This window comes from Arachis hypogaea, chromosome 20 (genome assembly GCF_003086295.3).
Source record: "Arachis hypogaea cultivar Tifrunner chromosome 20, arahy.Tifrunner.gnm2.J5K5, whole genome shotgun sequence".
Taxonomy (NCBI): Eukaryota; Viridiplantae; Streptophyta; class Magnoliopsida; order Fabales; family Fabaceae; genus Arachis; species Arachis hypogaea.
This window is the reverse complement of record NC_092055.1, coordinates 143,353,045-143,364,288: the sequence shown is the minus strand read 5'-3', so window position 1 is coordinate 143,364,288 and position 11,244 is coordinate 143,353,045. Positions and strand designations below refer to the sequence as shown.

At 31.6% G+C, this 11,244-nt stretch overlaps 1 protein-coding gene across 1 annotated transcript; it reads right to left on the bottom strand.

Moving 5' to 3' along the window:
• Positions 1-4,066: 4,066 nt before the first annotated feature.
• LOC112784496 (uncharacterized protein At4g15970) lies at positions 4,067-7,263 on the bottom strand. The gene is made up of 4 exons (XM_025827728.3): positions 6,841-7,263; positions 5,498-5,863; positions 4,678-5,159; positions 4,067-4,575 (listed from the first exon to the last, which is right to left on the bottom strand). The coding sequence occupies exons 1-4, from the start codon at positions 7,096-7,098 to the stop codon at positions 4,521-4,523; spliced, it is 1,161 nt and encodes a 386-aa protein (XP_025683513.1). The 5' UTR covers positions 7,099-7,263; the 3' UTR covers positions 4,067-4,520.
• Between the last annotated feature and the right edge of the window lie 3,981 nt (positions 7,264-11,244).

Below are 11,244 nucleotides of genomic sequence, written 5' to 3'. Positions count from 1 at the left end.
GAATCATCAAAATTAAATAGGAGGAGAAGAAGACTGCAGGGTGGCCGGCGACGACGTCTTAGACGGCGTTACGTAGATGGTAGGAGACTTGTGGTGGCGCGTTGCGAAGAGGAAGCTACAGAAGTTGAATGATTTGATTGATAGTGTGGAGACAATTGATGAGAAGAATAGTGAATTATTGCACTATTTTTCGAAAAAATTAGAACCATGATGAATAGCAGCACTGCTAATGGCGTTAATAAATGAGTGTTTATCGGCAAGGGTGCGCTGTGACCTGTGAGTATCCCTTGGATGGAGGAGGTTGATGCTTCTTCGCTGTTTGGATTAAAAACAAGGATTTGCCTAACGCCATGGAGAGAGAGAAAATGAAGGCTCGAAAGTAGGTTTGGTGGGCTTTTCACTGTGATACCCGATGAGAATACCTCGTATCCATTCAAAATTGAATTTTTCATTAAAACCAATTAAGTACAAATATTTTATAATATAATTGAATAAAATTAATTAAGATAATTATAAATTAATTAAGCTGTTTACTTTTTAGCTGATCATCTCTTGGTTCTATATACTATTTCTTATTATAAAGGAGAGAAATAGTTGTGTGGAAAGGGTGCTGACGAATAATAATTTCAATTGTGCGTTTTGCTTGTGTGTATGCTAGAGAGGACAAGTTTACTGTGTGAGAAGAGTTGAGTTTTATCTCTGGTTATGTCAAGTCCCAATTTATTATATGGGTGACTTTAATGAGGTTGTGACAGTGGATGAGAGGAAAGAAGCCAATACATTAATAGCAGCAGCGAAAGATTTTAGAAGCTGGATACAGGATATGGAGCTAATAGATTTAGAGCTAAGCGACCGTAAGTTTACTTGGTTTAGGGGCTAATCGTGCAATCGCATTGATCGGGTGTTGGTTAGGGTGGAATGGATTAAAGAGTTTCTTGAGACGTGGCTTTAAGATGGGCAGAGAAATTTATCGGATCATTATTTGTTGATGGGTTTTGTGCTATCATCTGAAATACTTGACTCGAAAGGAATGACAGGATAGTTAGGAATAAAAAAACAAGTGTTGCGAATGTTATCAACAAGTCGATTAAGAACTACAAAGAGTGGATTTATTTTTATTCTTCTAGTTGTTGATGGTAATGTCAAAAATGACTACAGTTGAATTTTTTGTTTCGTTACTTAGTAACTAATAAGGTTGTACTTTTTAGCTGTTTTACCTTGTTGTGTTGAGTTTTTTGTTTCAAAAAAATATGTTAGAATATAAATATACATTAAAAATAAATTAAATTACACATGTATTTATATACAAATACATTAGTGATTAATTTTAATAATTAATTTTGGTGTATAAAATAGTATTTTTGTTAATTAAGTTTTAAACTATGTCTTGCTCTTTAGCTATGGAAGATCTTTTTTAATTTTTTTTTTTTACAATTTGAATTTATGATTTTGAAATTAATTAATATATATTGTATGTATATTATGTTAAATGGGCAATATAATGAATCTATGCATGGAGTATCATTTTATCAAACCTAATTTGCTTAAACAAAAAGGATAGCGTGTGAGGAGGAAATTATATATACCTTAAATTTTAATAGACCAAGTTAATTGAATTAGGTTATTTATGTTTCATGGAAAGCCACTATGCCAGCACAAAACTAATATAGTGGGGCCCAAATAAAGCATTGTTTTGATTCTTAATGGGCCCCAATAATGCCACATTTTCAGGGGAGTTGAAGTTATAAGAAATAAAATTAGATACCCTTGGCACCAAAGTCAAGGTTCTCTCTTTAGAACTAGCTAGCTAGCTAGCAAGAGAGTGGGCAATTTCCTTTGTATTAATTAATTAACAGGGATTTTGATACGATATTATACTAATGGACTTTCCAAATTCAACAAACATATGAGAATTTTGCATTTTTAATTATTTTTCTTTAATATTATATAGATTGTGTTGAGTTGGAAGAGCATATATTTGTCCAAACATGTTCCTATTGGATGGCAATTTTTCAATCACTAATGGAAGACTAAGTGTCACTGAAGGCGATTCCCAATAATTAGTTTGAAAAAATATTAGAGTTATCAAAATTTATTATTTTTAATTTTTTTTAATTTAACAATTTAATAATATATTTTAATTTATATTTTTAAATATTAATTATTAATTGATAACTAAAAATAATAAATTTTAATGACTCTATAGTATTTTTCGTTAGTTTGTGTCTAGTAGCAAGTGATTCCCATGCATTATTATTATTCCTATTTTATATATTTGCTTTATCCTATTTAATTTTTTTAGCTTCAAAAAATCCACAAAAAAGGGAAAGAAAAAAAAAAGAAAAGAAGAAAGAGCATATTCCAATCTTTAATCTTTACGACTTTCAAGCAGCTCTCTTGAAAGTTTTCCACCATATATATTCCTTTTCGGCTAAATTTCCACCATATATTTATCATTTTTTTTTTATGTATTGCCATTTTAATTTTTGGAATATATATAGTTAAAGACTTACCCCACAAATAATTAAGCAAGCTGAGAAAAAGAAAATGATGACTAGGCACATGCATGCAGCTCGTGTTTCTCACAAGAAAAATAATAAACACAATTCGTTCTGCTGTTACTAATTAATTATTCTTTAATCAAGATTAGAAGATGCATTGTAACCTAACAAAGTTATAGTAATATTAATATATATAAATGAAAAAAAAAAAAGAGTTAACGAAGATACAGTTTGAAAAAGCTAAGAGATACCTCCTTTGGTTCTTGCCGAACCTAGATTCGTCTATCTTATCTTACCAATTCATCATCAATAATTTTCTTTTACTGTATAACTATGAAGCAAATTTTATTGCAAAAATTGGTTTTTGAAGTTGAATTAGATATATTTAATTTCTAATATAGTATTAGAGTAAAGTTAAGAAATTATTTTTGAGCCATCTTCACACTAATTCAGTTCTTATCCATTCACACTAATTCAATTTTTCAATCGGTTGTTGTAAAATTCGGTTTGGTTCTGTGATAATTTTCGGTCCAATTCGGTAATTTACACCCAGCATTGCTAATCGTTAAATGTCATATATAATGGATAAAAAGAGTGAGAAAAGAAAAACATTTGCTTGACAAAATAACAATTTCTCTTATTGTAATAATAAATAAATAAACATTCTAAAAAGGAAAAAAGGATGAAAAAGCTTGCAACTATTTTGCTGGGAGAATGAGCCTCGTGATATAGCAAAATTTAATAACGGGTAAAGTGTTATTTTATTTTTTAATATTTGGGTCAAATTCTTTTTTTATAGTTAACGGTTTAAACGTTTTATTTTTATTTAGAATTTTTTAAATAAATTTAATGTTATTTTATCATTAAATTTAATATAAATAGTTAATAGAATAAGTAATATAAGCATTAACAATATTATTGTTAATTTATATCTTTTTCAATATATTAGAAAAATAAAAAACATAATCAAATTTTTTTTGTAATATTTCATCTTTTCGATTTCTTTCTTATAAATAAATTCCTAATCCTATCAATCAATCATCAATGCTTCTCAATTAAAGAAAAAACTTACGTTGTTTATCATTAACGAGTCAATTTTACTTATGTATTAAAATTAATTATTATTGACTCTTGAATATACTAATTGTTCTTATCAAATTTAACGATCAGACAATATTTAACCCATTTAAAATTTTATAAGATTAAAATAAGATGTTTAATTTTTTTTTAAATTAAAAGAACTGGCTACTTCACCCTTTTAGTAACCATATTTGGTTAAGGCGTTAAGCTCTCAAGTCTCATTCTGTCACTTACATTATAGAATGTAAAATAGAAGAAGAATGAACAGATTAATGTCACTTACATAATTTGCTATATCCACTTGTCAATGTTTCCATACTTTAACCAGAAAAATTCTTATATAGATTAGAGAAATCATCCTCGTATATTTCAAGCACAAAACAACCAGAGATTAGAGAGAACAGAAAAAGTAAAATATCTTATATGGGTTGAAATAACAAGTGATTAACAGAAACAACGAACTTATTTAAGGAAGACAAGCAAAATGTTTAATATTTTGAGACAAAATTTGCTTATAATTTTCTATCAACCCAAAATCCATAAAAGGTGGAGACAAGAAGAAGACACAAGTTTTCTATTTTGTCTTCTATTTCCTGTGTCTATTTTTTTTTGTCCTATGACACTTACTAATCACACCTTACAAATACAATGACAACCTGCTTGTATTTTTTTTTCTTCTGGGGACTTGAGCACAGTATAACACACAAACAAAGAAAATAGTACAAGATATACACATATGATATCAGTATCTTAAATGTTACAACTTCCAAAATTTGGAGTGAGTATCCTAGATATTCATGTTATATTGTGTCCCATGTCCTGTCTCCATGTTAGTATCAGTGCTATATAGTCTGTTTTTGCAGCATCCTAGTAGAACTTTCACTTTGATGCATCATGTAATTAATCAATAATCATGTATGAGAAATGTGCAATGAAACTCTAATCCTCTTCAACACTCATCTCCGGTGAACCTTGGTGCTGGAGAGAATCAATGCTGAGAAAACGTTTCAACCCAATCAGAATCCATTAATTAAAACAAAAAAGAGCAAAAGGTAAATCAAAATGGTAAGCAAGAACCAAATTAAATATAGCCAACCTGCATTCCTGAGGAACCCTCCAGGAGATAACTGACAATCTCTTCAACTTAGGAGGCAAGGTCAAATAGTATTTCCAATCCTGAAGCATAATTCTAAGATCGTGAAGCTTACTATCCATGCCATAGCAACAATTTGCATGCATTGTACAAACTTGATTTAAATCTTTGCTTGGTTCACAAAGGCCACCAAAATTTGCTGTATCCAAGAACCTCATTTTCAGTCCTATATCGGTGATGAAAGGGTCTGCCTTGATGAAATTGAGCACATCCTGATCATGGTATCCCGGATAGACTTCTTGCGAAGAATACCAGAATTTGTAAAACTCTATTGATCTATTATTGGACTTTACAAAGTTGAACCCTCCATTGGGTCTATTCTCTAAATCATACGAGCTACCCGTGAAATGATCGCATGCTATCTGGAAATCTGCATCATGGTGAAACTGAGGAAATGGGTCCCTGAACCACATGATATCGGCATCCTGGAAGAGGAATACAATCACATCAATCTAATTTAGACATCTTAGAAATGTATCTTGCTTCCTATATAGAATATTTTAATTCTTCTTTTCCTTTTAAAATTTTTCTCCATCATGTAAAAGAAACTTAGTGTGTGTATAATGGAAGAATCAACAATCAAATGCAGGGCTAAAAATTTGGCTGCGGTTGATCAGGTTATGAATAAGCTGCTATTACAATTTGGTGGATTAAAAGGAAAATTTCATACTCTGAAAAGCTTTTCCAGGTTAATAACAGTAAGAGACAATTCCAAAGATTACATCATGTGAAATAGAAAGGGATTAGCCATTGAAATACTTACTGTGAATACAAAATTGTACCCCATCTCAAGAACAGAACGTAGAAAATCTATCCTTCTCCACATCATTTTCAGGTAGCGAGAAGTCATAAAATATGCCTCTTCATGAAAGTCACTGTCTTCACTAACAAGCAAAAAGCAATAGGTGTGTATAACTTTACAGCGTGCAAACGCCCTTTGGTCCAATGCAATAATTACTAAATGATTCAAAAGCCTACGTGTACGATATCCAATTCTAAAGCTCTCAAGGAAAAGATCAATGACTGAATTTGGTGATGCCCATGCTTCATTTAATGTGGTTAAGATAACAGTTTTGTCTTCCATGGCAGCTTCTTTCAGAATTTCTTCGAGTGGATATTCATTGCTAGCCTGAAGAGCCAAACAGAATAAAAACTGTGACCACTTCTTCCACCAACAAATTGAACAAATAAAACACAAGAAGAATTCAAGAAAGCCTTGATTTTGATTCCAGACTTTGCCTCAACAACTGCAGTGTTTTGTCAAGCAAACAAAAAACCATAGTAAACAAGCCGGCATGTTCAACACCTCTCGTGGAGTGGCAGCGAGGCTTAGAAAGTACAGGCATTAAGGATATAACTAGATTTTTCTTCAACTATTACACAAGCCAACTACTTTTTTTTTTTGTAAAAAACAGGGCTAGAGCATGGACATGGAAGAAAACTAAGCTATGAGATGTGGAAAAGAAACTTTGCCCAAATCACATGACCATCTGCCACCATGATAGCTTCTCCATAAATTTGCCTGACATCCAAACTTTCCAATCACAAGTTTTTTTTTTTTTTTTGTTTCCTACGGTATTCCTCAGCCTGACAGACGAATGACTAATCAGTTGCAAATCGGAGCTCCATTTAAGAGTTTTCCACTGGTCAATGGGTTGCTGCATGCATATGGTGGGATTCAAACCATCGACACTTTCTTAAACGGACTAGTGAGCTAACTACTAAATTTGGAGAACAAGCCAACTACTAAATTTGCATAATATCCAAAGAAACAATTTTCTCAAAAAAAAAAAAAAGGAAATGGGGGCATGATTTCATGATTTTCATCCTCCTCTGTTTCATCATTGCATCGGGATTAATAATTAGTCACTGGATCATTAAAAAAAAGAAAACAAAACTATCCAAAAAAAAGTAACTCCCAAGTCCTAACCAACAACACCATTGAAAGACATTTCAATCTAAAATATACATCATAAGCTAACTAAACAACACAGATTTCAGCTCAAAATCTCAAATTAGTACAAAAAAATAAAACCTTATTCGAGAAAACACAAAATCAAACTTTTCTTTTCTACATAAAGAGGGGAGCTAAGAACCTTAACTCACCGCGTCGGCATCGTTGAGCTGCGAAGGGAAAACGGTGGGGAGATTGGGGAATCGATGAGAGGAAGGGAAGAACCGAAAGTGCTCGAAGTTTCCGAAGAGAATCAAGCAAGAGAGAGAAACGGCGAAGAAGAGGAGGGCGGCGGCGAGGGTACGCCGGAGATGGATGACAACGGGTTCCGGTGACATGGTAAGGAAGGAGTCACCGGCAGTGTGGCGGTGCGCCGTCGGCTGGAATCTTCGGGTGCGTGAGAGGTGCATTGAGTGTCGTTGGTGCGTTCATGTTGGGCGGTGTTGTGTCGTTTTGAGATAAAACGACAGAGAAGACAACAATTTTAAAAACCCACACAAGCAGGTAACACAAGTCAAAGTAGGGGGGAGTGGTGACCATTGACTAATAATGACTATGGAAATCATGGAATTATTAGACGAGAAATTTTCAGGCGCATTATATTAAGTTACTATTATTTTTAATTGAATTATATTATTAAAATGAAACTAAATAAATAATACATAATAAAAATATTATTTATTCTCAAACCACAAAAAATTTCTAAAATTATCTAATGGTTGGGTTTTGGTGAGAATAATTTGGTATTTATTATTGGTGACACTTAAAAAAAAGGAATAATTTAGGACATGAAATAATAAATAAGTTTAACTAATATGTGTATTAAAAACACATATTAAAATTATTAATTGATACTTTTTTTTATAGAAAATATATAAAATGTAAATTTAAAAAAATTTTACATAAATAAATCAATTGAAAACCAATATTATGCAAATATCTAACATTCTATGATGCATGGACACTCACAGGACACGCAGGCACACGAATTTTAAAATCTTATAAGCTAAGACATGGAAACACGGCATATATATAGAATATAAAGTATTTTTTAGATAAATTATAATGATTTTTGATATTTTATTGATATTAAAATATAAAATAATTTTTTAATTGTTTTTAATTAATTCTTCTTTTAATTATATAAAAGTATCTAAAATATTTTTTATCTTACTAAAAATAATATATATTAGGGATAAGTACTTTTTTGTCCCCACTGCGTTTGTTTTTAAGAACAGGACAGGACAAGACACTGATGGACAGAGACACAAAATTTTGTGTTCTTGTATTCTGTTTGGTGACAAACTAGAACAAATTATGAAAATTCAATTTATTCTCATTTTTTTCATTCAAAAAATTTGAAATGAAAAATATAACAATAAAAAATATAATTATAAAAAATTAACAAGAATAATAAAAGAAAAAATAAAAAATAAGTTGTGTCCCTTGTTAGTGTCTCTGGATACATTGTCTTTGTCCATGTCTCCTCTGCCAAACACGATTTTGTGTCTCAGTGTCCCTGTCTCAGTGTCCGTCTCTATAAACAAACGCAACCCAAGGTCTGGAGTCAAAATCAAAATCGTCCCCGACCTTTTTTTTTTATTAAAATCATCATCAACGTTACAAAACGTTATAAAATCGTCCTTTTCTATTTTTTTTTACCAAATTACTCTTAACTATTAATAAAAATTAAAAATAATATTAAAAAAATAAAACCCCACCCCCACCCACACCCATCAGCATCTCTCCCCCCCCCCCAAACTTCCCTTCCTCCTACACCTACCCCCAAACCCCAGCCCCAAATCCCATCCCATCCCATCATCATCATCAGTTACAAAACGTTATAAAATCGTCATTTTTTATTTTTTTTGAACTAAATTACTCTTAACTATTAATAAAAATTAAAAATAATATTAAAAAAATAAAACCCCACCCCCACCCACACCCATCAGCATCTCTCCCTCCCCCCCCCCCCCAAACTTCCCTTCCTCCTACACCTACCTCCAAACCCCAGCCCCAAATCCCATCCCATCCCATCATCATCATCAGTTCCCACTCTCCCACCTCCTCACTCCATCAACCAGAGAACCAGAGAACCACCATCGCCGAACCACCTTCGCGTCAACCACCTCCACCACGCCAGCAACCCTAACCGCCAGCGAGCCTCTCTTTCTTTCCTTCTTTTCTCTTTCCCTGCCTCGCACACCCCTGCACCTCCTCAAACCAGAAACCACCATCATCAGCGAACCACCGAGCCTTCTTCTTTCCAGAACCCACATCGCCACCGGTTCTCCTTTATTCTGTGCGAGACCCATCACCTCCAGCTCGCTCTCCTTTTCACTGAAACGGAACTTTCAGAACAGCGGAATAGAGCCTCTCTCCTTCTCAAGCACAGAACCGAATCACAGACCACCATGGCAGTCCTTCTTCTCCCTTCCGTCATGCCCAGACCGCCAGCGACCCATCAGCTGCAGCTGTCCCTGTCGCTATCTCCCTGTCTCTGCGTTTTCTTTCCTTGTTTGCAATTAGGTTCTTAATTAATTCTGTTTAAATTTTGTTTGTTGTTTTGGTTAAGAAAAATTAAAATTGAAATTGGGGTTGGGATTTTTAAGAGAGGGGCATTAGAAAGGGGATGGGGGGTTACAGGAGTGGGGCGGGAGTGGGGTGAGGGGGTTACGGGAGGGTGAGGGGGTGAGGGAGTTACGGGAGTGGGTAGTGGGGTGAGGGGGTGAGGGGGTTACGGGAGGATGAGTGAGGGAGTGGGGGAGTTACGGGAGGGGAGGGGAGGGGGGAGTTTGTTTTAATTTTTTAATATTATTTTTAATTATTTTTATTAATAATAAAGGATAATACGGTAAAAAAAAATTGAAGTGGAAAAGGACGATTTTATAACGTTTTGTAACGTTGAGGATGATTTTAATAAGAAAAAAATGTCGGGAACGATTTTGATTTTGACCCCAGACCTTGGGGACGAAAAAAGTACTTATCCCTATATATTATTTATAAACTCATTTAAAAAATACATGTTAAGAATAAGGTTTGACACACTGATACGTGATGGTATTTAGATGTGTCCAAGCATGTCCGAAGAAGAATTTTTATTTTTATTAAGATACGGTTGAACAAGTGGCAGAAACACGTGTCGGATGAGTGTCGATGAATGTCGTATCTAAAATGTGTCCAACACGCGGATACGACAATTCAACGAAGTGTCCGCTAACATTAGTTTTAAATTGATTTATATATATAATTTTCCTGTAAATTTATAATATAATTGTTATGTATTTATTTTAAAAAAATTTTAAACTTTCTATTTATAATAATTTTAAACATATTCTTAAAATACATATTAAATTCAATAATAAATTTTAGATTTAGCATTTAATTTATACTTGTGTACAATTTTTAGTAGGATTTTAGATTTTCACGTGCATGTCATTGTATGTAAATCACATTATCTCACAAATTAAACAAGCTTTTACATCCAAAAGGTCACTTCAAAAATATGATTTAAGTATTTAACCAAGATGTGTCAATACAGAATTAAAGATATGTGTATTATTGATAGATCGTTGTTTGGTCTTTTTATGTAATTATTTGTCCAAATTGAATTTAAGTAATTTATATATAAATTTAATTCCCATGTATCCTACTATTTGTAAAAGAATTTTTCACAAAATAATCAATCATATATTGAAATATTAGCAGAATTAGCAGCTAACTTTATTTTAAATACTAGCAAGCATATAATAAATATGGAAAAAAAAAGTCATATTCCCAATTAACTTACTAACTATGTTCCTATTGAAAATAATTAGTATGACCTTAATTTAATTTATTATGTGTTAAATAATTTATTATTATTAATATATATTATTTAGTGAAAGGATTAATACAATAAAGTTTATGATTAAATTTAAAAACTTATTATTATGGCAATAAATATAATGTTAAAAAATAAATATTTTTTAATTTAATTAAGTTATTTTTAATTATAAAATTATTAAAAAAGACATACGTTATATATATATATATATATATATATATATATATATATACTTTCTTGCATGAAAATTAATAGATCTTATTTATTAAATTATATATATAGATAATGCATACAAATTTTTAATGGTTATAATTACTGTATATTTGTCTATAGGATATTCTCAAAATGAACATGATAATAGAGTTAATTTCTTTTTACGTGTGACTATCATAGTAATTAATAACGTATCTATTATACTTTGATTTTGGATACCTAATATGCTAAGGTACTAGTTGAATGAATATTGTGATGTATGATTTAAATAATTGTAGAATTAATGATTGGTTAATAAAAAATTCGTCAACTCTGAATAAAGAGTTTAAGTAATTGAGATAAATAAAACATTGGTCAAAGAGATTGAATTTTTTTGGTGACTGTCAAAGAGATTGAATGAATAAAGAAATAAATTTCTTACATTATTCATAGTTCATTATAATAAATGATAACAAGTTAGAGTTTGACAATTAAGCTACATACTCTAAGAATTAGTTAAGAATTAAAAAATAAAAAA